Source organism: Coccinella septempunctata, chromosome 9 (assembly GCF_907165205.1).
Source record: "Coccinella septempunctata chromosome 9, icCocSept1.1, whole genome shotgun sequence".
In the NCBI taxonomy this organism is placed as follows: Eukaryota; Metazoa; Arthropoda; class Insecta; order Coleoptera; family Coccinellidae; genus Coccinella; species Coccinella septempunctata.
In genome coordinates, this window is record NC_058197.1 from 17488925 (window position 1) to 17511061 (window position 22137).

Genomic DNA, 22137 nt, shown 5'->3' on the forward strand with positions numbered 1-22137 from the left:
GGATTTAAATTTCTTTTTCTCATCTAACATTTGTCTGAGAAAAAGATAATCTATGGTGTTACCATGATGTTCCGCATCTGTGGTCTCTCCCAAAGTTAACCTAACTTATTTAACCTCTTATTTCAGCCGAAAGAAACAGTTTTTTACTCATAATTAAAAAAGTTAATAATAATTTGTAATGAGTATGGAGAAACGACTCATAGTTGTTTTAGAAAATGCAGCGTTGGAATCAGTAAAAGTAAAGTATTATTATTTATTTTCGATACATGTAATTAAAAATCATCTATTTCTTAGGTTGGTGACAAATTCGAACTTTTAAACCCTGATGATCATCCACACATCCTGAAGAAGAACGGGAGAGATTCAGATTCGTGCAGACCAGACATAACACATCTTTGCTTGCTAGCGTTATTTGACAGTCCCTTGAATCGGGCTAGTTTGTTACAGATTTATGTGCACACTACTAATAACATTCTCATTGAGTTTAATCCTGAAACCAGAATACCAAGAACATTCAAAAGATTTGCGGGATTGATGGGTGAGTACTTAATTTTAAATATTGTGGACTGTTCTGAATTTATTCTTTTCAGTTCAGCTGCTTCACAAGCTATCGGTCAAAGATGAAAGTGGCCGTAAATTAATAAAGGTGATAAAGAATCCTCTCACTGATCACCTTCCCAGTTGTGCCAAGAAAATAGCCATATCATCTTCGTTCAAAGAAAAGAAATCTTGTAAGGAGTTAGTGCCTGAAAATGAAGACCCCATAGTCATGGTCGTTGAAGCAACGCTTGAACAGGATTTAAAAGTGAAGTATGTGGATGAGAATTATTCCTTAAGTAATTATCCACTGACTTCTGCTATAACTTGTTCAATGCTTTGCTCTACATTCGAAGAAGCTTGGAATGTTTTGTAGATCTTCAGAGGAAGTATGTATTGTATTATATTGTAAATAAAGTGACATTTTTAATAAACTGTTTATCATCTTTCTACATGTGGGAAAAGTGCTCCAAGACATTAATTTTCGAATTTTCTCATGAATATACGTGATAGGTTAGTGCAAAACCAAAATAATGAAGCTCATTGGTATTATTTGTGTTCTGTGCTGGTACCTATTCAATGTAGAAGATCTTACGTGTTGGAAACTGCACGACATTTAAAAAATTGCAGATATTAATTTTCAAAAATTTTCTAGGTTACGTCAGTCGAAGCCATCGAATATAATTGTTGTTAATTTGTTTCTATGGTTAATATAAATAACCTTATCATCTTATCAATCATTTAAATTTTTTCTTTTTTTTCATCAAAGATTTTGCTCCAGTGTGCACATTGTGTGATTAAGATGTCTTAAAATATTAGTTACTATTGCTTACCAGAAAATGGAAACAGAAGAAAAATCCAAAATCTGCTCAAATGATTGGTACGTTTCATCCAACTTTCCTGTATCCATACAAATTCAATTTCTTTATTAAACTATCAGTATAATATGATATGATTCTGTCTGTTTCAGTGATAAAGTTATTATAAAGAAAGAGAACTTCAAAACTTATGAGGTCAAGATTGAAACCATCGATGTCATCGAGCAATTCATTGAAGATGATAAAGTCTTTGATCGTGAAGAATTTTCATTGAAAACTGAAAGTGATATCACCCCTTTAGGATTTATCGATGAAAAGAATATTTCCTCCCAAATAATCAATCAAGTGAAAGATCAAGATGAAAATTTCAATGAAATTAATAGGAAAAAAATTAAAAGAAATCGCTCAAGGTCTGCCAGTTCAGATGTGAAGCAATTCATTTGTCACTTGTGCGATTATTCTGCGAAGAGCAGATATATTCTCAGATATCATATAGATGCTGTCCATCTAAAACTGAAACATTATCATTGTACACTTTGTGATTATTCAGCGTCTTTTAAAGGAACCCTGGACCTCCACATAAACTCGGTACATTTGAATTTGAAGCCTCATAAATGTCCTTATTGCGATTACGCCGCTAATCAATCAGCCGACCTGAGAAGTCACGTGAATTTCGTTCATTTAAATTTGAAGAAAAAGTACCAGTGTCAGCTCTGCGATTTCGCTTCGAATCGAAGGCACCAACTCGTTATTCATACAGATTCTGTCCATCTGAACTCCAAAAAACAGAAGTGCACATTTTGCGATTACGCAGCAAACCATAGAACCCATCTTAGGAATCATATAAATACCGTTCACATCAATTTGGAGCAGAAGAAATGTCACCTGTGCGATTTTACCACAAATAGCTACGGTGGCATAAAAAGGCATATAGACGCCAACCATATAAGACCAAAGCAATTTAAGTGCGAAAAGTGTAATTACTCGGTGAACCATAAAGGGTCTCTGAAGAAACATATGGATTCTGTGCATTTCAAATTGAAACAGCATCAATGCCATTTGTGTGATTTTGCAACACACAGAAAGTGCCACCTCAGGCAACATATAGATTCTGTCCATTTGAATTTGAGGAAATATAAGTGTGATCTATGCCAACATGCTTCGAATCATCCCTCCGATCTCAGGAAACATAAAAAGAACAAGCATTTCAGTCCTAAAGTACCGAAAAAATAAGAACATACATATCGATTCTATCCGGAATAGAAGTAACGTGAGTATTTTATTACGCACTTACAGTCGATAAGTGATTAAGTATTTGAAAACATACAAATTCAAGAGGATTCAAAATAATTTGTCTGGAATATGAGATCCAAGTTTAATTTTGATTTGTTTATGGGGGGATTTTTCACAATCAATTTTGTTATTTTCCATTTCCTACTATAATTTGATCGAAATATATGGTAGGTTGATTTGATTCAGTTTTTTAGGGAAACTTTTTGAGAGAGTGATAAGTTTATTTACTTGTTTTAAAGAATAATTTAAATTATTTAAAAAAGAACTATTTATGGCAAAGATTATTTTTATTATAAATAAACTGTTTTGAAAATATTTTTTGACTGCATAATAATGAACCATCCTTCAATACCTATTTAGCAAAAAAATTAATAAGGCTTTATTATGATCAATTTACTTCATTTATCAACTTTCAAACTGTACATCCATGATTCTACATGATAAATGCGAAGTGAATATTTTTGTGTAGATTCATACATACAAAAAAAAAATAAAATATCAATATGACGGCTTTTATCATATATATTCAAGGCGATGAATTATTCTGGCATGAGAAGTCTTGATTTTTGACTGTATTCATCGCATCAACAATCCTAAGAAGTTCACTTTTATACCTTTCCAATATCTTCTCTTTTGACGAATTGGGAAATTCTTGAGATCTAGAACAGTCAGGAGTCTCCTCATTTTCAGCATGGTGAATCTTTTCGATTTCATTAGGTACTTCCGCTATTGATTCGGTCTTGGGAGCTTTTGAACTTATTTCTGGCTCACGCTGGGAGCTTGCGTCTAGAATTACATTTTCAGTCATCTCCGTATTTTCACCAAGGTCTTGTATCTCACTTTGGGTTTTATTTTGAAGCACAGGGAGGTCTGAAAAAAATAGAAAATACAGATCTTGGAAGCACCACGATCTTTGTAGAAATGTATGAATTTCGTTTAGAGTACCGTATTGCTCACCATTGTCCGAATCGTCAAATCTGACATGAATTTTTGGTTTAGCAGGAACAAAAGGAGTATTTTTAACCCAAGAAACATCTTTGAATTCTTCGTTGAAAAAAGTGTCGTTTTTCTTCTTCTTTTTGTGTCTCCTTCTCCGTTTCCTCTTCATTTCGAAGCTCTGTCCGATATCTTTAAAAAATATTAATGAATTAACAGTAATGTTTACTTGGAAACTAAAATACCTGACACTATTGAAACAGATAAAGAAGAATCTTCTTCAATAGTGGGCGAGGAAATCCCATTTGATGATGTAATTTCTACAAGTTCAGAAATATCCTGAGTTCCTAAACCTACATCTGTATTTGCCCCACTGCTGTATTCTTTTGTGGTATCTTGAGTTTTTACAGGTCTTTCATTCTGAGTATCCATAAGGGTCGAGCTATTTCCTATAGCCTCATTGAGTATAGGATTAAATTGACTTTCGTTTATGTCTAACAAAACGCCGGACTCTCCATTTTCATTCTTATTCTCAGAACTGCACCTTTTCAGGGCTGGTTCCTCGCATAATTCATTCAAATTCGATAATGTGGCCATTTTAAAACCTTGGGTTTTTTCGCAGATCTTTTTTCTCCATACTTCGAGAGCTTCATTCCTCGATCTGGTACTGTCCTGAGAATTTTCGTCCATTTCCAAATTGTTCGAATTCTGACATGCGAATGAAACCGAACTAGAATTTTGATTCTTTGCCATTTCATCTCCGTCACAGTTCTGTTTTTCGTTCTCAGAGATCGGAATAGGCTTGTTTTGGGATGATTCCAAAGAATTTGTAAATTTCGTTTGGTTAGGAGAAGTGGAAAGTGAATTTGGTTCTGAAGATTTGTCTTTATGTGCAGGTTGTTCATCACAAGGAGACGGATCAGAAGCATTCTTCTGTTCAGTCTCTTTCATGGTGTGTGTCTGTGAAATACCATCAACAGTATTACTTGTATTTATTTCTTGTGGAGTTTCATGAGGAATGCATACATTAGGCACAAACACAAATCTTGAGAGATCTATTTCTATCTTATCTATAGGAAGTTTAATTATTTTTACTATATTTGTTGTTTTAGAAAGAGGCAGTGTACTCCATGATTCTTTATCCCTAGCTTTTATGTGTGGCAACGGCCGAGGATGAAACTTGTCTGCTTCAGTATCATTTTTACTACGACTTTCCTTATCTAGATTCTGGTCCTGAAATGGCATTTTAGAATTTGAATTCTCAAGATCTTCACAACAAACGTCGCTTGACTTTTTAACTTTTTCACTATTGGTCCTTTCTCTTATAATGTCAATCTTTATGATATTAACATTATTCTTTTGATTAGAATTAGAAATTTCTTGATTGTTAGTGTTATCGGTTGTTGGATTACCAATACTTTCAGTTTTTTCCCGAGAACATTTCTTCTTCCTTTTTTTAACCTGACAAACTTCCTCATTTTCTACATTTTCTGCACAATTTCTTTTTAATATACTATCATCTCCAGTTGTACCATCATCAAGTACTTGATGTTTCCTCTTTTTGGTTTTTTTCAATTTAAGACCTGAATCATATGAATTTTTTTCCAATTTGATTTTCTTTTTTTTCTTTCTGTCTGACAGACAAAGAGGCCTTTCCACCATTTCCTCATTTTCTTGTGGATCTGCGAGTCGAAGGGATGCATTTGTATTATTTGGAGTGCTTGCATATAATGTATACTGGTTTTCTTCTAGGGTATCATTGTTTTCTTCAATGCGATGTTTCTTTTTTCTTCTCTTTGGGATAGAATCTGCCTCCTCAATATGGAGTTCTTTGTTGGACTCATCCTTGCGAATATCTTTTAGTACCACTTCAGCAGACGCTTCGTCTTTTAGTTTTAGGTTTTTTTCAATATATGAACTTTTATAAAATGATTCATCGAGTAAGTTTGATTTAGATGGGCATATAGATGGTCTCACACTGAAGAAAAGTTATTTGTTATAGACTAACATAACAACAAGAATAGTGGAATTTAAAGTACACACAAGTAATACAATTTTTGTTTTCGTGACCTTACCACACGACCTCTCCATTCTTAAGGAGAGCTATATCTTCACATGAAGGTAAGAAATGACCATCACTGAGCAAATGGAAACTAGTAATGCCAAATATTTGGGTTATCTTCTCTTCTAAATCAATTATTTTCCTACAGTTTTGATTTATCAGGATTTTGGAACGGCGTCTATCGTCTGCAAAAAATTCTTGAAGATCCAAAAATATGATGTGTTCGTTCGCCGTCATCATTTATTTATTATAAATAAATTAACTGAAATTGCAATTTGCCGACAACCAAACGAACAATTTTGTTGAGGTTAATTTTTAATCTTCTGAGATTGACAGAACACATCCTCTGCATAGAGTTAATTTTCTATCCATAGAATGAACGACTTTTTTTTGAAGTTACATGTGAAAAAATAAGGAATAGATGATAATTTTTATGATTTTCGATAACGAAGATCAAAATTTCGTAATTAGTAGAGCTAAACTTGTATAAGAAATGATTCATAAAATCATTTTGTTAAAAAAACTTTCGGAACAAATGATCCGAAGATTTTTAGGTTAAGGTCAGTGTCTGTACAGTAAATATAAAAAAGCTGTCTAGTAATTTTATTGAAATATGTACATATCCACAAAATACAGAAAATTAATCATATAATTAAAGCCATTTCTTGATGCCTCTGTCTTAACTATTATGTACCTCTATCTATTATATTTCATCATCATCTAAATGTGTAGCCAAATATTTTACGTACCAAGGTTTTTCTTTGGTACCCCTTTCTCGTTCGTATGTTCTCTTTTGCAACTTTACAATGAGCTCGTAGTAAGAAGGATCTGTCAGGAAATATTTCATAGAATCCAAACGGTACTTTGTTTCTGGAGAATCGTCAAATTTTCCTTCCAACAAGGACTTATGTAATTGCTTTGTTTGCGACCATTGTCTGAAATATAAATTTTGTATACGCCTAGATATTATCGATCAGATTATCTTACTCGAATATGTACCAGCTCAATCCAGCGCATGCAAAAACTCCAAGAGATATTCGGTTTATCAGTTTGTTCATAGGAGTTCCAGCGAATGTACGGGGCTTTCTCAAAGATTCGTCAATACTTCGTTTCGACATGATGAAGTTATATTCAATCTTTCATATTCCAGAAACGAAGGAATGATTTTTTAGGTAATTGAAGCAAAGTTAATACACAAGTAATATTTTTGTTTTGAAGTTGTACATAACCAAAACATTTGATGCACAGATAACAGAATAATTTGACATTCTGTGGTAGACATCACTATAGATAAGTATGACACTAACCCATTGGCGTACCCACAAGGGCTGGCACGGTCCCACTCCAAGCTTCTGAAAGCTAACTGATTGTGCCATGCTGAGCCAAGACCTTAAAAAGCCACCTTCGCTGATACGTTCATCAAGCATGCAGTTATGTGTGCCCCCCCAGAATATCATTCTGGGTACACCTTGTGCTTTGAATATTAGGAGCTTCAAAAAACTATGCTTGGAAGTTCTATACATATTCCTCCATAATATCTATAACACGATCATAGGAAAACGAAAGGAAAAAAAGAGCAGAATTGGAAGATTTTATTTTCAAGACAGAAAACAAATTCAGTTCAATATTATACAATTCTCTTTACATAAGATGTTTAAGTTATCACCCAAACCAACATTTATTTCACATCCATTTGTTCTACATGGACACTGTCTACATGGTTTTTCAGGAAACTTTTCCTATCTGAACTATAATCACACATATGGCAGTTGAAAGTTTTCGTATTCAAATGAACATGATTCAAATGAAATTTCAGAGTGAACTTCTGATTTGTGGAATAATCGCAAATATGACACTTGAATTGTCTGAGGTTCAAATGGATAGAATTAATATGTATTTTGAGGTTTTCTCTCCGATGTGAAGTGAAATCACATAAATGACATTCGTGATGCTTCTCTTTGAAATGAAAAGACTCTATATGTCTTTTAAGAACATTTTTCCAATTTGTCGAAAATTCACACAAGTGACACTTATGTGGATTCATATTCAAATGGGTAAATTCTATATGATGTTGAAGGTAACTATTCTGATTCGTGGAATACTCACAGAGATGGCATTTCAATTGCTTCATATTTAAATGAACAGTATCGATATGTCGTTTCAGCTTACTCTTCTTATTCACAACATAGTCACATAAGTGGCACTTGTGCCTCCTTTTATCTAAATGTACGAAATCAATATGCCTCTTAAGTTCTGCTTTTGCATTTGAAGAATACTCACATAAATGACACCGGTTCATCTTCAAATTCAAATGAAGTGAATCTATATGGTATTTGAGGTTGTCTTTACGATGAGTTGCAAAATCACATAAGTGGCACTTGTGATCTTTTGAAAGATTCAGTGCAGTTTTCTTATGCTTCGGGGCCTTTTTAGAATTAGAATGAACAGATTTCAGATGTTTTTTCAGAGTAACTTCCTTTTTTGCCCCAAAATTACATAAGTGACAAATGTGCTGCTTAGGTTCAGAATGAATTCTGTCTATATGTCTTTTAATACCAGTTTTCCTTTTTGTGGAATAATCACACAAGTGACACTTATATTCCTTCAGTTGAGTAGAAATTAATTGGGCTGATTCTTCATTAATTAGACAATTATCAACATTCACTTGTTCCTCGTTAGGCTCACTTTCCAGTTTTGGAACTAATATCTCTTCATCATCCTGTTTCATTGAGTCAATTAAATGATCACATTCATCCTTAGGGACGTATTGATTTTCACCATAAAATCCACATCCATCAACAAATTGTTCTTCGATTTCAATATCCTCGACTTTCACTTCTTTAATATCAGGTTCAGTACTGAAACAGAAACAGATGCGTGTCTAAATCTTTGTATAAGCTTGTAATGTAATGTGGAAACGGTGAATTTTACTTACTCTTCCTGATAACAATTAATCATTTCACTTTCATACAGTTCTTCGTAAGAATTTTCTTCTTTCAATTCGATGTAACACCCAACCATGATGTCTTCTTCAAATATTATTTCTGGAGATATGGGAATATCAATTTGTTGAATTGGCTCCATTATTCGATATTCTTCAGTTGCTTTACGGAATAATAATAATATTTAATCTGTTACAATTTCTTGAATTCACTCATGTGTCATGTCTAATCATAGCATAGAATATAACGTCCATAGATAAAGTAGTCTCTGTTAACATTAGAACATAGATATTAATGTTTCAAGAAGTTAACGGACATAATTCATCTATGGTTCTAAGAAAAAATGAAGATCATAGAGTGTTGTAATTTTAGACCAATCACAGCGGTCCATAGACTCCTTTAGAAGGCTGTGGACCAATCAGCGATGGCGATGGAAACTAGAAAATCACGTGACCAAGTATTTAAGCGCAGAAGACTCCTTTTTTTTCTTTGCGTCGTCAAAGACCACTAGAAAATTTGAACGATTTAGGACGAGGCGTCCTTTTGGTTGAAAAATATCAGTTAGTTGTCGATACAAAGTGAATGAGGTTGTCTTTGTTATGAGGTGTTAATGAGAAATTCTCAAGAGATAAAATGATTAGAAGTAAGTGATGTGGAGAATTCAATACTTCAAAATTACGTCCGAATATGTAAAGTCCGATTGCAACTTATCCGAATTCAGAAAATTGGGTTTTCCATAAACCAAAGAAGTACAAACAAAAAATGTGTTGAAATATCCGCCATGATGTCGACTCAAACTCGTAAATTTCATAACGCCTTTTCTTATTTCAGAGCAAATTTTGCTTTCCCGGACCAAATAGACCTCGAGGTCGAAGAAAAGGAATGATTGAAGGGTCTTAGGTAAACAGTCTTGTCCGTTTTACGGCTGGGCTGCTAAGGGATCTCCCGGAAATCATTCCCAACTTTAGCCATCGATGGACCAAGAGCGTAAAATCAAGATCAATAAATCGTCAATGTGAGTGAATTCATTTTTTCCTTCGGTTTCCCGAACCATCTGAGCTACAACATTTTTGCTGCATATTCCTTCAGTTATGAAAAAATTTCAAGTTTCAAATTACCTTCAAACTTCGAATATAATCAGGCCAGCTGAAAATCCTGTTTTGAAAAGAGGCTTTTCATTTCGTATGATCTATTCAATTCCAAAATCAGGTTTATAACGTGCGTTCAAAAAAATTCGTCGTCAAGTAGTTTTGAAGGTTGATGTTAATTTTTGCGAAAATAGATGAAGATTAGCAAAACTAGATTTTTTCTGAGTAAAAAACCTCCAATTTTTCTTCAAATCTTTCAAAAATGTTGAATATTGGACCATAAGAGAAAGAAAATAGGATTAGCGGGCTAGATCTCCAAAAATTTCGAATCTGTGTCAGATCAAATAAGAAAAATAGTGAATATATATTTTCGAGTTTTAACATTTTTGCTTTTTGCACAGATTACAAAGGGTATGTTCAAAATTTCGTATTTTCCAAATGTCACAGAGTAACAACACTTTGGTTATATCACAGAATCGAGGAAATACAGCAATCTTTTTGGATAACATAAAGTTACAGATCACAAAGCAATCGTTTCTTAGTGTAACTCATAGAGGGAGCCACATGATCAGAAACATACATTGAACTAAAGAAAGTTTTTTTAGTTCAATGGAAACATAGACGATCATAGATTTTTCTATAATATGATCAAAGATCTGCATTGAACTCTCCCATAGAGTTCAATGAAGATCTGCTCTGTAATCTGTGGTTAGAATCATAGACAAATTGAGGTTAGAATCAGAACATCGACGTCAAAAACATATGTGAAATGAACTTTTTCAAAAATGCTGTGAAGGCATTAGCATTTAAATCGGGAACCGAAACAACAGCAATAACGAAAAATTTATGCAATTCCGCACAGCCAAAAATGAGGTGAACTGCAATGCTTGATGACAGTTTATGGACACTTTTTCCAAATATGTTTCAGCTCTAAAAAAATGAACTATCCTTCAGCAGATAGAAATAAAGAACCCATTCTAGAGATACTGAAAAAGCATTTAAAAACCGAAGGTGGAGGTAAAGTCCTTGAACTTGCATCTGGCACTGGGCAACACAGTTCCTTCTTTGGAGCACATTTTCCGAACTTAGAATTTCAGCCCTCCGACGTAGAACATAGTCTTTTTGATAGCATAATAGCCTACGCTGACGACACTCCCACTAAAAACGTTAGATATCCAATAAAATTGGATGTATCAGGAAGTGACTGGAAGTTGAACGAATTGTTCGATTACATCATTTGCGTCAATTTAATTCATGTCAGTCCTATAGAGTGCTCGATAGGCTTGTTCAGAAATGGTTCACAAGTTTTGCAACCAGGGGGTCTGATCATAACTTATGGGGCATATGCGTACAAAGGTGTAATCGAACCTCAATCTAATATTGATTTTGATAAGAATATAAGAAGTCAACAGCCTAAGTGGGGATTGAGAGATATTGTGGATCTTGAAAATATTGCTAGAGAGCACAAAATTGTGTTGAAGCATAAATATGATATGCCATCTAATAATAAATGCTTAGTATGGCAAAAGCAGAATTGAAAATTTTCTTGATGCTATCCATCAATAAATAACAATACTGATCATATAAATCTTTTTCTCAGTATTCCTTTATCATATCCTAAAAGGAAGTGGTTTTGTAAACCTTAGGAATTAAAAAAGAAATTAAACAAAAAGTGATATCAATTCATCACTTTGGTCTATAAAATCTATTGATAATCCTATTAAATGCAATTTGCCTCAAGCACGCTTATCTATATAATTATTTTCCTAGGATTTAAAGTTTTTTCATTTATTTTCTCACATTCTTGTTTTACGAGTTCTAAATCTAAGTTCGCGTCTATTATTGACACAGTTGCTGGACAATGATGTGAAACTTTGTCATACAACCATTCTTCATGAAGCTGGTGTAAGCTTTGAAGAAATTCTAGTGATATAGGTTTCTCTTCTGGTCTATTTCTTTCTAGCATTCTCTGGTACACAACTTCAGGTTGTGATCTGAGATATACAATGTGATCCACCTTGACAGCTGTGTTTCTAGTGAGCCATTGAAACCATGCGTCAATAACAGCAGCCGATGGCTCACTTAGGATTCCATCTCTCATCATTTTTTCAACAAAGCAATACCTAGCGCTATATATTGACCTTTCAATCATTTTGATTGGGCAATCGGTAGGAAGAGTATGATGATTCAGCATCGTTAGTTGAACATATGACTGAAATGTTAGCGACCATTGCCTTGGATCAGCATACATATAACTCAACAAGTTGTGCCCTTTGCAATCTCGCCATAATTCAATTGGTTCAGATAACACACAAATTTCCTTGAACTTCTTGAAATAATTGAGAAATGTAGTTTTGCCTGAACCGATATTGCCTTCCACTATAACAGTGAAAGGACGACTGTCCTTGCTTCTTGTCAATATCAAATTATCGGCCAGGTTCTTGAGAAAACGTCTTAGTGAGCTCATTTTTCAAGCGACTTTATTTGTCAGAATATTAGTAACGGAATGTTCTCAAACAGAATACTTTAAGGTTTCTTTTCATCTTGATTTTCAGATTCCATTGTTTTATATTCTTAACAACATCCTCGTTTTTTTGTTCTGTTTTATACAACAATATTTTTACATTTATCTGTTGAAAAGGCAGTTTGTCTTTGCAAATTTCAAAAATTAAACAACCAACCACAGAACATCAACTACCGACCACAGAAGACCAATAATTCATAGAAGTCAAAACCAAAGAGGAAATCTTCTTCCTCTTCGTCAAAAGTACAGAACACTAATTTGGTCATTATTGCCAACATGCAAAAAAGTTTTTTTTCACACCAGAGGTGTGAATATTAAGAAAATATCTTTTCAGCTAAATGCGGAGCAATAAAAAAATTGTAGGATAAATTCTATATTTACATTGATTAACATAAATTATATTCAAATAGCTTTTTACAAAAATATGCAGTTCCCATTATTAACTGCTATCATCTATCTTACAAAAATCTTCATAAGGTATTTCCAGCTTTCTTCCCTTGAGTGGTCCTCTCTCGATTTCTAAACTTGCGGAAAATTTATCAACATTTAATGACAGAAGAGTAGCCCTTTCACCTCTGTATGCACCGTTCACAATTTCAACAGTTTTACCTATGGCAGGAATAACGGTTTGTAGGTATTCTTGATCAATCTTTATTTTCTTTCCGTTGTCTAGCACCTTCACTATAGCATGGTATTTATTCACGACTTCTCTTATAACTCCCTTTTTCTCGTAGAAGTCAGGTCCTAATGAATCTGTAACAATTTTCACTATTATTCCTTCAGTTATCCAGTAGTCTTTCCTATTTTTTTCTTCCCTCCTTTTCTCTTCCATTTCTCTTATTTCATCTAGAGCAGATTTTTTCCAATCTTCTTTTGTTTTTTTACTGCTAGAAGGTTTAGTTTCAGCTTTCCTCTTCAACGAACTCAAAGGATTGGAAATCTTTTCAGCTTCTTTTTTGGGTAATTTCAAATCTAACTTCAAAGTTTCTTCTTCATTTTCACGCAGTAACTCCGATTTTTTTTCTTCTTTAGGTCCCATGAGAGCTTCTTTTTCTTGTGCCAGCCTAGCTTGCTTTTCAATAAACTTATAATTCCTCTCTTCATCATCCTTTTCCATTTTCTGCTTCTTGAGCTTTTTCTCCTCTTTCAATATCGTCTCTGGATCTCTATCGATGTAAGTGATGAACCAACCTTGCTCTGTTTCATCAACAATGCATTTACCAGTTTTTCCCAAATATTTGACAAACCCCGTAAGGGTTACCCATCGAGTGGCATTCATATGTATGTGATTTTTATCAGAAATGTATTCTTGATATACTCGATTGGCATTCACTCGCTTTGTTCCGAACTGTCTCTTCAAAATCTGCAGGTATTCCTTTTGAAAATCGTACGAAAATTCATCCATGAATTTTTTTGAATTATCGGCAAAGAGAAGCAGTTGCCTCTGGTGGGATTCGGACATTGTGTGGCACTTGAAACCGTTCTCATCTCTGCACTGTTTCTGACACATTTGGCAGTACCATCTGAGTTTCTGCAAGCCTTTGGCCTTCATTTTGTTGGCCAAATATTTGGGTGTTCCTACTTCGGCTCGGGGCATCTTGTATGTACTTTTTGTTTATCCAATACAAATCCTACTTTCCGATCTTCGGTTGATTTCTGAACTGATTTTTATCCCAGTATACTACCTTGAATGCAGATAAGTATTATGCAGTATCAGAATACCATATATATATATTAAATTTATTAAAAATACGAAAACAACTTATTGCAAACAAAAACTTTCTTCTTTGAACCACAAGTCCACAAATGACAGATAGCCACAGAACACAAATAACCTAAATAAGCTCTTTGAAAATCTGTCATCTGTCATGAGTGTCTTCCTCTTTGGTTGTTAGAGTAACAAGAGTTACTCTCAGAGAGTTGTCTCTGGTTGCTCCACAGAACACTAATATACTCTTTAGTTCAAGTATATTAGTGTTCTGTGGTTCAACTTTTATTTGGCGGATGCGCTCGTCTTATTTTTTTATTCGATATTTTGGCGGATGCGCTCGTGTCATTTTTTATTCGATATTTTGATGGCGGGATTTTTCTTTTGTGATTACATGAACTTTTGGAGATATTTTCATCCAACGACAACAACCTATTGTCTCTGTTTTTATCTGATGAATGTATAATACTAAGTGGGGTAGATTACTCTCCATTCAAATATTGCTTTCATTCTCAAGATAAAGCATGAACATATTTTATATAAATATACTTGGTACAAAGTATTTTAATTTCCCGATAATTACTAACGTTTCACATTGAGAACTGCGAAAAAAGCGTAATTATTCCAAGTATAAGTCGAATTCCTTTTACTTGACCGTATCTGTTTTGAAATAAGGTCGTGTAGAGCTCAAGGTTGTAAGACTCAATTAAGGTGGAATAATTTAATATTTGGCTCTGATTCGATATCATCCGGATAAGAGGAAGTGCCTGGTTCCAGGTACCATATTAAATAAAAATGTCCTTAAATTTAACCCTGGAATAATGAAATTGGCGGTCAATGTTCAAAACGGGTTTTCTCGATTCGTTCAAGACATTTCGCGATACTCCTAATAATTCAACGCAACATATTCAGTTAATTTTATCGAACGGTATGAAAACGTCTCTTTAGTTAGTACGTTTTTAAGAATTTTCTTGCCATGTTTTCTTAGTAAGTCGACAATGACTGAAAGCTCAACAGGTATGACATAATTTTCAATAAATTTAAGTGCCTGTCGTCTTTCATTCTTTTCCATCGCGTTGTAAAAGCTTTGCTTGCTTTCTTCCTGATCAATTAACGCGAAATATTCATCTCTTTGATTGATTGCAGATTGTTGGTGATTCACAATAGTGGAGATAAATATTTTTCCGCCGAATACATAAACAAATACATATTTTATATATGCAGATAATTTATCTTCATTTTTTTTGAACAACGGATCCTCTAACTAATAAACCACATCTTATCGCGAATATTTAGAGCGCTCACCCTATATATGCACTAGTTCCTATGTTTACAGAGTTAATCTCGAAAGATAAGGTCTTATTGATAATCTCTCCTATCTTACCTTTTATGAAACATTCCAGTTATTTTCTCGTTATCGATATGGTCTATCACAAGCTCAATTCATGATAATTGTTTTGAAGTTGTTAAAGGTCTTCTACTCTACGTTTCTCATTTAGATAACATTCAATTTGTGCATCATCAGTTTCCGTTCAAACTCGCGGTAGTAGTGTATGTTATCTTAACGGTTTGATGTTTAAAAATAATGGAAAAACTGGTACGTTTCTTTGTGCATTGCGTATAATCAAAAGATGACGAATAATTCTCCAAGAAAAGGTATTCATAACGATACAATTTTTTTTGGCAACTTACGTCGTCATGATTGATCGGGCATGACCAAATTTTTAGATTACCGCATTTCAAAAACGCGTTTGCGTTAAAAAACATGATCATTAAATCTGAATCAGAAACTAACGTGACTGAGACTAAGTCTTACACTTACATCGGACAGAGTAAGTTACCCATACCGAATATTCACGACTTGGAAAAAATCAACGAGTTTCTCATAAGGATTAATAATCCCGTAGGACATCCAGGACGATGTCAGATAGACTTGAAACATCACACCCAAGATTTCAACTGGGACTGCGGACTATCCTGCGTCCTAATGGTGATGTCCGACGAGAACAGGGAATATTTTTTGGAAAATAGGGAGAGGATATGCAAGGAAGAAGGTTTCAACACAAGGTGAATACTTTAGAGAAGAAAATATGTCCCCAGAGCCTGTAACAAACGATTTTTTAGTACATGGACTATAGATTTGTGCTATCTACTGAAAAGATTCGGCGTACGACACATATTTTACACGATAACCCTTGGGGTGCATCCAGCTTACGAAAGGATAGATTTTTATAACCAAATATTCAACAGGGTAAATTCAGGACTTACCCATCAGGCCTACCAATAACTTATATTGTTTTAGGACGAGGAAAGAGTGAATAGACGCTTCGACGATGCAGAAAAAAACGGAATATTGATTTCTAAAGGGGCCATCTCGTGGAGGTCCATCTTGGAACATTTAACGACAGGTCCAGTTATCCTACTCACCAACGCTAAACTGCTAGGCTGTGATATTTGTAAATACAACAAAATGGGTTTCGAAATGAAGAGGATGTTTCGTTGGCCCGTACCCTATCAGGGACATTATATAGTATTATGCGGGTACAACACGATGATCAACAAAGTCTTTTACAGAAACCCCACATTAACAGACAGTAAATATTTTTAGATTGATCCGAAACTGGTTCTATTCAACGTTTTTTCAGGGATATGCGTGATGTCCATCAAAGATTTGGATGACGCTAGAAGGAGTTACGGCACAGATCAAGATGCAATTTTTATTTATCCCTCCTAGTCATTTTTCATGAGTCCGTCTGTTATTTTGGGGACTGATTTTGATGGAACAGACGATTATTTCTCGAGTGTTTTAGATTCAGTAACTGAGACACCATCAAATAATGATCTTTCTATTTATTGGAAAATTATACATTTCTCTTATAAATATAATTCTTTTTCTTGCCCAAGTGCAAAGTTATTTTGGTAACAAAGGCACAATTTCTATTACTAATCGTGATTAGCCTAAATAAGAGGTCAGTGAAAAAAAAAAAGAATAGATAGTAAAGGTGAAAAATTGGAATTCCATTCATTGCCAATTTAAAAATACATATTTTTCTCTATAAAAATAGCATATTCTTTATATCCTTATTTTCGAAAATTCCTCAACATCCCATACAGTCGACACAAAATCGTCTAAAATAAACGAAGTAGGATCTAAATCGAGCGATTTCTTTTTAAATGTCCGAAAAAATTAAATTTAAAACACCATAATACATGAAAATATACTAAAATACCACTATAGAAAAATTGGAACATCGTTAAACCAAATTTATGAATAAAAACAATAAACATGAAGAGTCCTATGTACAATCAGAGCTTCAAATTCACAACAACGAATGCATAAAATACAAGAATGAAAAGATGAAAAGTTCGAAGTCGGGAAAACATGAAAAACCCCCAAAGTCTGAGCTAAAACTTCAAATTTGACAATAACTTAGTTTACAATATCTCCAATTCCGTTTATATGGAAAAATAACTGCGAATTCACCATTTGAGAGGAATTCTTTCGAAACACAAAGTGAAAAAATATCAGTTTTGGAAACTGCAAGAATCTCGCACGAAAAGGACGAGAACTAAAATCCAAACATTCAATTCCCACACTTTTCTCACCGTGTATATATATATTCATCCAAAATTTATTTTCAGCATTGAATCATGCAAGGCGTCGATATATCTTAGGAACAGATAAATCATACAACTGAAAATCGAATTGAAATAATTTTTACTGATACGTGTATTTCTTTGGAATTTTAATTCGTTCTTGAGAGGGAGGCACCGTACAGGGGACTTACTTACTCTTGGAGAGCCTCCTGCGTAGTTTCGAGGTCTGATTCTGCGGGTTGTGCCTTAACGACACCCGTTGCGGAGTTTTCCTGCCACTCACGAGTGGAGTCTTCGAAATCTCTGAAGAAAAACCAGGTCATCTATGCTCTAACCTATAATTAAAAACTATTGCTCACCCTCTCTGTGGTATTTGTCTAACCCTCCCAGACTCTTCGTTCGTCTCTTAACCGTTTCGTTCATCCTCGGCAACGCAGTCTTTTTAGCCACGTGGCATTTTTTAACGGTGTCCACTTTCCATTCCCCGCTGGAAGATAATCTGAGACCGTCTGATTCCCTCCTCGAAGACTCTGTGTCCTCCAGGTGTTCCGACAACGACCTCTTCGTCCTTTTCGGTGCTGACTTTTGGGTTTTCTGTGTAGAACTGCCACGGATACACTTTGAAACATCACTGGGAACCACTGCGTTATTCCTCTTCGGTAACGCTCCTTTAGCGCTGATCCGCATCAAAGAACTCTTCGACGACTGTTTAACCGACTCCATCATCATCCTAAACTTCTTCCTCAGGGACGGCCTCTTCAAAATCTTCTTCTTAAGGTCGATGTTTTTCTTTTTCAATAGTTTCCTCGCCAACTTCAACTTTGAGTTTTTCTCGTTTATTTTCCTGTTCCCTTCGAGCCTGTCACTTTTCCTTCGTGCATTATCGATTCTCATACTTTTCCGCAAAGGCTCCTCCTCGTTACTTTTACGTTTCAGCTTGGGTTTCTGCTCCGTGGCCGGGAGTTCCTTGAACTTCCCCATGCTCCTCAAGTTGTGCCGTATCAAACTACCTTGGTCGTTTTCCGGTTCTTCCTCCACGCTCTCGAACAAATCCGTGGAACTCGACGAGATCTCGTTGATCTGAACGGATACCTCCAACGTATCCTTGCTCTTATCCAACTGATTCTCCTTCTCGTTCTGCAATTTGCTGGGACTGTAAGGTTCTCTCGGGTCGAAACTCATGCTGTCCCTCGCCTTAGGAACGAAATTCCGCTCTTTTAGAGGTAGTGGGTTTGAAGACACTTCGGAGAAAGGTACTTGTGATTTTGTACTACAGTTCGGACTAGCTTCGCTCTTTGGCTCTTCGCCGCTTTGTGGGTTCTCCACCTTCGAGGTCTCCTCGATGATTTCCTCTGAAACGGTCGGTGTTACGTCCTCTTTGGTGATGGGATGTTCGTTTTCTTCCAGGGCGGAACCGCTTTCACTGACATTTCCATCTTCCGAGCTCTGTTCGTCGTCTTTGAAACGTGTCACTATTTTAAAACCCGTCATTGGATATTGCTTGTGTTTTCGCTGGAGTACTTGGGCCCTCGGAGGACCAGGAGGATCCAACATCAAGGTTACCACAGATGTGTTGTCCGCCCGCATATTGGTGGTTCGCCATCTGTATAATATGATACTTAGGAACAAAATACTTCTTAATTTTATTCCCACTTACCTTTCCAAAGCTTTTTCTACCAGCAACTTGCTAGGGTTTAGCCAAGTCTTCTGTTGATCAGGGTCTACGGTGGCAACTTCATTGTTTTTCTCTGTCTGATGCACAATAGATACAGCCAATTGAGGACTCATCATATTGAATAAACCGTCAGTTCCAAATATCAAACAGCGGTGGATCGACGTATCAATAGCTATAACGCCACAATCGGGATTTGGAGATACAATAAACTGGTTCAACCGCGAGTTATACGACCACAAATCCCCCAAACTACGAGCCACTGCCAAAAATGGTATCTCATCTATTGGCGTGGATCTGCGAATAGGTCCTTGATGCCCTATTCTAGGTCTGTTCCAAACTACTCTTGGCACTCCTGAAATAATTTGTTGAAGTTACACACTGGACTGATTTACTTAGTTGAAATAGTGATGTACCTGCTTTAGCAACAACTTTGCCTCCACATTCTTTAATTCTAGTCATCTCTTCAGCATTTTCAGGCTTATGGTCTTTGGTCAAAGGCTTTGCCCTCCATTCTGTGGTGTTTGGAAGTTGATAACCTTAAACGGGATGTATGTTAAACAACAAACCTTCCTAAAGTAACTGAACTGAACCTACCCAATACTATTCCTGAATCACCCACGTGACCAACATATATTTTTCCTCGTCTAATAAAAGCTACACTGGCTGTGGTACCAGCTGTACTTGGAAGACCTGATGGTGTTTTTGGCCATTTTGCTGTAATACCATTTAGAATTCAACAAAACTGTATCGATATTGGCTGAAAATCTTACCTTGTTCTTTCCACATAGCATAGTGTGTAGCTATGTAACCATCTTTAATGGCTCGTAACACTTCAGTATCATTGTCAGACCAAAAACTTTTATGTTTGATAATAGACTCCATAAGATGCTCTTTCGCAAATGCAGCCGCTTCAGCACCCCCATGTCCGTCAAAAATTCCTATGAAGGCATATTCCAAATCTTTTTCGTCTTCAGTCTGCTGATAAGCAACAGAAAAAAAATCTTCCATATATTTACGACCACCTTGGCGACAATAGCCCGTCACTCTCAAATTAACTCCGATAGACATTGTTGTTATTGTTTGATGAAACTTTTGAATCAATGGTACTCAACACATTTCACTTTTTAATGTTTTTATTTTTCATATATGATCACAATACTGTTAGGATTTTGCTAGCATCTGTCATTGGCGCCTCTGAACTGTGTCAATTGCTACGTCCGACGCTTCGGGAAAATAGAGATGCCAAATATAAATAAAACAAGGGCGGATATATATTCGTTTGTCTGAGATTACTTCATCTTAGAACCACAGAACATTGAACAGACAGTTCACTGAATTTAGTTAGCGTGTGTTCTTCTTTTTAGAATTCTTCTTTGTTATGATCAAAGATTATAGAGTAACTCTATAATCTATGATCAATATTCGGTCTATGTTTGGAATGGAACTTCTTTTTATATTCTATGTTCTGTGTTTATCAAATTTAACCTCTTTAAATTAACATAAACTAATTACCACTTTTATATGCTTATCTTTGGCGCAATCTAAGAAACTATCTTTGGTTGATCTTTATTAGATTTACCTATTCGTCACTACTTGATACACTCTAATTTCATTAGAAACTTAAAATGTCCAAGGAGTAAGTACTTGTCGACTCCTATGACTATTCGCTATGAAGAATGATTTGCTTTCAGATATGGATTGATTAAACCTGCTAAAAACACTATGGTTGTTCAAGCACCAGGTAAAAGAGCTGCTATTTTTGATGAAGACTCAGATTCTGATGAGCCTTATGCATCAAAGCCATTATTTCGAAAACCACTCGTTAAAAAACAGGTTAAGCTTGCTCAAGAGAAAGCAATAGAAGAAGATCCCACAGTTTTTCAATACGATGAGATATATGATGATATGGAGAAACAAAGAAACGAAACAAAACTATTGAAAAAAGGTGTTGATAAGAAGCCAAAATACATTAATAATTTATTAAAAGCAGCTGAGAGAAGAAAGAGGGAAAACGAGAGAAGAATTGACCGGCAAGTTCAGAAAGAGAGAGAAGCTGAAGGTTTGTTATGTGCTATTTTGTTATCACTTTCATCTTTGAACTTAAATTTTAGGAGATGAATTCAAGGATAAAGAATCTTTTGTGACTTCATCCTATCAAAAAAAATTGGAAGAAATGAAATTACTTGAGGAACAAGAACAAAGAGAAGAATATTTAGAGTCCATTGGAGATGTTAAAAAACAAGGAAATTTGGATGGTTTCTACCGACACTTTTATGAACAAAAAGTGAATTACGAAGTTAAAAAGGAGAATGATGAGAATCAAATTGAAAATGAGAAAGATAAAACTCCCGAAAATGCAGAATCTACTAGTGATAAAACTGTCAAGAAAAATGTTAACAGGCATTATAGAAAACGAAACGAATCAAATAGTGAGGATGATGATCAGGATGTGAAAAAAGAACATTTAACATCAAACTTGGATGCAGATTCTGATTTTAGCATTGATTCATCAGACAGTGATGAAGAAGATGTTACAAAGACAAAGGTACTGGAAAACCCCAAAGATGAAAACACTGAAATTCCAAAAGATGCTGACACTAGTAAAAAAGAGGAGAAAACTAATGAACCTATTGATGTTGAAGTCGTGAAAGAAAAAAATGAGGAGACGGTTAAGAAAAAGCCAAAAATTAATGTTTATAAAAAGAGGACTGTAGATCAAGTTTTTGAAGATGCAAGGCAAAGATATCTCGAGAGATGTTCATTGAGAAATGTAGCTTAAATGGGATCAATCAGTGATTAATGCTGGTTTCCCTCTGTAAAAAAATCTGAAATTTTTAATGTTGTTTTAAGAATGATTGAATGTATATTTTTGAATGCTTGTACTGAGTACTGATGTTGCCAAGGTAAAAAAGTATATAATTATTATTGTGTAAAAAGTAGTTTGTTTCCTTCCTGTC

At 35.0% G+C, this 22137-nt stretch overlaps 12 protein-coding genes across 15 annotated transcripts in view; 5 read left to right on the forward strand and 7 right to left on the reverse strand.

The window, feature by feature from the left end:
* The window catches only part of LOC123319966, a 451417-nt gene that overhangs the window by 243427 nt on the left and 185853 nt on the right, over positions 1-22137 (reverse strand). The window lies entirely within an intron of this gene.
* LOC123319951 (ribosomal RNA small subunit methyltransferase NEP1-like) lies at positions 72-974 on the forward strand. Its single transcript, XM_044907050.1, has 3 exons — positions 72-238; positions 295-538; positions 591-974. The coding sequence occupies exons 1-3, from the start codon at positions 179-181 to the stop codon at positions 911-913; spliced, it is 627 nt and encodes a 208-aa protein (XP_044762985.1). The 5' UTR covers positions 72-178; the 3' UTR covers positions 914-974.
* LOC123319919 (zinc finger protein 711-like) lies at positions 1253-2762 on the forward strand. The gene is made up of 2 exons (XM_044907002.1): positions 1253-1417; positions 1508-2762. The coding sequence occupies exons 1-2, from the start codon at positions 1377-1379 to the stop codon at positions 2586-2588; spliced, it is 1122 nt and encodes a 373-aa protein (XP_044762937.1). The 5' UTR covers positions 1253-1376; the 3' UTR covers positions 2589-2762.
* LOC123320542 (general transcriptional corepressor trfA-like) lies at positions 3175-5948 on the reverse strand. Its single transcript, XM_044907890.1, has 4 exons — positions 5660-5948; positions 3830-5562; positions 3606-3776; positions 3175-3518 (listed from the first exon to the last, which is right to left on the reverse strand). Exons 1-4 carry the CDS (start codon positions 5884-5886, stop codon positions 3175-3177), a joined length of 2475 nt encoding a protein of 824 aa, XP_044763825.1. The 5' UTR covers positions 5887-5948.
* Positions 6234-6898, reverse strand: LOC123319962. The gene is made up of 2 exons (XM_044907063.1): positions 6634-6898; positions 6234-6581 (listed from the first exon to the last, which is right to left on the reverse strand). The coding sequence occupies exons 1-2, from the start codon at positions 6762-6764 to the stop codon at positions 6350-6352; spliced, it is 363 nt and encodes a 120-aa protein (XP_044762998.1). The 5' UTR covers positions 6765-6898; the 3' UTR covers positions 6234-6349.
* LOC123319910 (transcriptional repressor CTCF-like) lies at positions 7267-8833 on the reverse strand. Its single transcript, XM_044906990.1, has 2 exons — positions 8582-8833; positions 7267-8504 (listed from the first exon to the last, which is right to left on the reverse strand). The coding sequence occupies exons 1-2, from the start codon at positions 8728-8730 to the stop codon at positions 7325-7327; spliced, it is 1329 nt and encodes a 442-aa protein (XP_044762925.1). The 5' UTR covers positions 8731-8833; the 3' UTR covers positions 7267-7324.
* LOC123319947 (methyltransferase-like 26) lies at positions 10388-11258 on the forward strand. Its single transcript, XM_044907045.1, has 2 exons — positions 10388-10549; positions 10605-11258. Exons 1-2 carry the CDS (start codon positions 10446-10448, stop codon positions 11212-11214), a joined length of 714 nt encoding a protein of 237 aa, XP_044762980.1. The 5' UTR covers positions 10388-10445; the 3' UTR covers positions 11215-11258.
* LOC123319946 (deoxynucleoside kinase-like) lies at positions 11367-12372 on the reverse strand. Its single transcript, XM_044907044.1, has one exon. The coding sequence runs from the start codon at positions 12141-12143 to the stop codon at positions 11427-11429; it is 717 nt and encodes a 238-aa protein (XP_044762979.1). The 5' UTR covers positions 12144-12372; the 3' UTR covers positions 11367-11426.
* Positions 12561-14009, reverse strand: LOC123319917 (DNA/RNA-binding protein KIN17). Its single transcript, XM_044906998.1, has one exon. It carries the CDS (start codon positions 13795-13797, stop codon positions 12640-12642), a length of 1158 nt encoding a protein of 385 aa, XP_044762933.1. The 5' UTR covers positions 13798-14009; the 3' UTR covers positions 12561-12639.
* LOC123319942 (protein GUCD1) lies at positions 14779-16789 on the forward strand. Of its 4 annotated transcripts, XM_044907034.1 has the most exons (6): positions 15302-15564; positions 15637-15740; positions 15816-15975; positions 16033-16159; positions 16211-16502; positions 16554-16789. In XM_044907034.1, exons 2-6 carry the CDS (start codon positions 15674-15676, stop codon positions 16640-16642), a joined length of 735 nt encoding a protein of 244 aa, XP_044762969.1. In that variant the 5' UTR covers positions 15302-15564; positions 15637-15673; the 3' UTR covers positions 16643-16789. The 4 variants fall into 4 exon arrangements, with proteins under 4 accessions (XP_044762972.1, XP_044762969.1, XP_044762971.1 ...); XM_044907037.1 differs by lacking the exons at positions 15302-15564; positions 15637-15740 and adding an exon at positions 14779-14925; XM_044907036.1 differs by lacking the exon at positions 15637-15740.
* On the reverse strand, positions 16744-20394 carry LOC123319886 (protein phosphatase 1D). Its single transcript, XM_044906932.1, has 6 exons — positions 19951-20394; positions 19775-19894; positions 19594-19716; positions 19163-19532; positions 17865-19108; positions 16744-17808 (listed from the first exon to the last, which is right to left on the reverse strand). Exons 1-6 carry the CDS (start codon positions 20246-20248, stop codon positions 17693-17695), a joined length of 2271 nt encoding a protein of 756 aa, XP_044762867.1. The 5' UTR covers positions 20249-20394; the 3' UTR covers positions 16744-17692.
* On the forward strand, positions 20636-22116 carry LOC123319927 (nuclear speckle splicing regulatory protein 1). Its single transcript, XM_044907015.1, has 3 exons — positions 20636-20816; positions 20872-21239; positions 21292-22116. The coding sequence occupies exons 1-3, from the start codon at positions 20806-20808 to the stop codon at positions 21957-21959; spliced, it is 1047 nt and encodes a 348-aa protein (XP_044762950.1). The 5' UTR covers positions 20636-20805; the 3' UTR covers positions 21960-22116.

Excerpts from the sequence above, each read along its gene's own strand:
- LOC123319951 (XM_044907050.1), top strand. The coding sequence starts at position 179 with ATGAGTATGGAGAAACGACTCATAGTTGTTTTAGAAAATGCAGCGTTG. Across the intron at positions 239-294 it reads CAGCGTTGGAATCAGTAAAA|GTTGGTGACAAATTCGAACT; the intron begins GTAAAGTATTAT and ends TCTATTTCTTAG. Across the intron at positions 539-590 it reads AAGATTTGCGGGATTGATGG|TTCAGCTGCTTCACAAGCTA; the intron begins GTGAGTACTTAA and ends TATTCTTTTCAG.
- LOC123319919 (XM_044907002.1), top strand. The coding sequence starts at position 1,377 with ATGGAAACAGAAGAAAAATCCAAAATCTGCTCAAATGATTG. Across the intron at positions 1,418-1,507 it reads AAAATCTGCTCAAATGATTG|TGATAAAGTTATTATAAAGA; the intron begins GTACGTTTCATC and ends TGTCTGTTTCAG.
- LOC123320542 (XM_044907890.1), bottom strand. The coding sequence starts at position 5,886 with ATGATGACGGCGAACGAACACATCATATTTTTGGATCTTCAAGAATTT. Across the intron at positions 5,563-5,659 it reads AAGAATGGAGAGGTCGTGTG|TGTGAGACCATCTATATGCC; the intron begins GTAAGGTCACGA and ends ACTTTTCTTCAG. Across the intron at positions 3,519-3,605 it reads ATTTGACGATTCGGACAATG|ACCTCCCTGTGCTTCAAAAT; the intron begins GTGAGCAATACG and ends TATTTTTTTCAG.
- LOC123319962 (XM_044907063.1), bottom strand. The coding sequence starts at position 6,764 with ATGTCGAAACGAAGTATTGACGAATCTTTGAGAAAGCCCCGTACATTC. Across the intron at positions 6,582-6,633 it reads TTGAGCTGGTACATATTCGA|ACAATGGTCGCAAACAAAGC; the intron begins GTAAGATAATCT and ends TTTATATTTCAG.
- LOC123319910 (XM_044906990.1), bottom strand. The coding sequence starts at position 8,730 with ATGGAGCCAATTCAACAAATTGATATTCCCATATCTCCAGAAATAATA. Across the intron at positions 8,505-8,581 it reads ATTAATTGTTATCAGGAAGA|TACTGAACCTGATATTAAAG; the intron begins GTAAGTAAAATT and ends TTTCTGTTTCAG.
- LOC123319947 (XM_044907045.1), top strand. The coding sequence starts at position 10,446 with ATGAACTTTTTCAAAAATGCTGTGAAGGCATTAGCATTTAAATCGGGA. Across the intron at positions 10,550-10,604 it reads TCCGCACAGCCAAAAATGAG|CTCTAAAAAAATGAACTATC; the intron begins GTGAACTGCAAT and ends AATATGTTTCAG.
- LOC123319946 (XM_044907044.1), bottom strand. The coding sequence starts at position 12,143 with ATGAGCTCACTAAGACGTTTTCTCAAGAACCTGGCCGATAATTTGATA.
- LOC123319917 (XM_044906998.1), bottom strand. The coding sequence starts at position 13,797 with ATGCCCCGAGCCGAAGTAGGAACACCCAAATATTTGGCCAACAAAATG.
- LOC123319942 (XM_044907034.1), top strand. The coding sequence starts at position 15,674 with ATGATCATTAAATCTGAATCAGAAACTAACGTGACTGAGACTAAGTCT. Across the intron at positions 15,741-15,815 it reads TTACACTTACATCGGACAGA|GACATCCAGGACGATGTCAG; the intron begins GTAAGTTACCCA and ends ATAATCCCGTAG. Across the intron at positions 16,503-16,553 it reads AAACCCCACATTAACAGACA|GGATATGCGTGATGTCCATC; the intron begins GTAAATATTTTT and ends ACGTTTTTTCAG.
- LOC123319886 (XM_044906932.1), bottom strand. The coding sequence starts at position 20,248 with ATGTCTATCGGAGTTAATTTGAGAGTGACGGGCTATTGTCGCCAAGGT. Across the intron at positions 19,717-19,774 it reads TGATTCAGGAATAGTATTGG|GTTATCAACTTCCAAACACC; the intron begins GTAGGTTCAGTT and ends ATCCCGTTTAAG. Across the intron at positions 19,109-19,162 it reads GTAGAAAAAGCTTTGGAAAG|ATGGCGAACCACCAATATGC; the intron begins GTAAGTGGGAAT and ends CATATTATACAG.
- LOC123319927 (XM_044907015.1), top strand. Across the intron at positions 21,240-21,291 it reads GAAAGAGAGAGAAGCTGAAG|GAGATGAATTCAAGGATAAA; the intron begins GTTTGTTATGTG and ends CTTAAATTTTAG.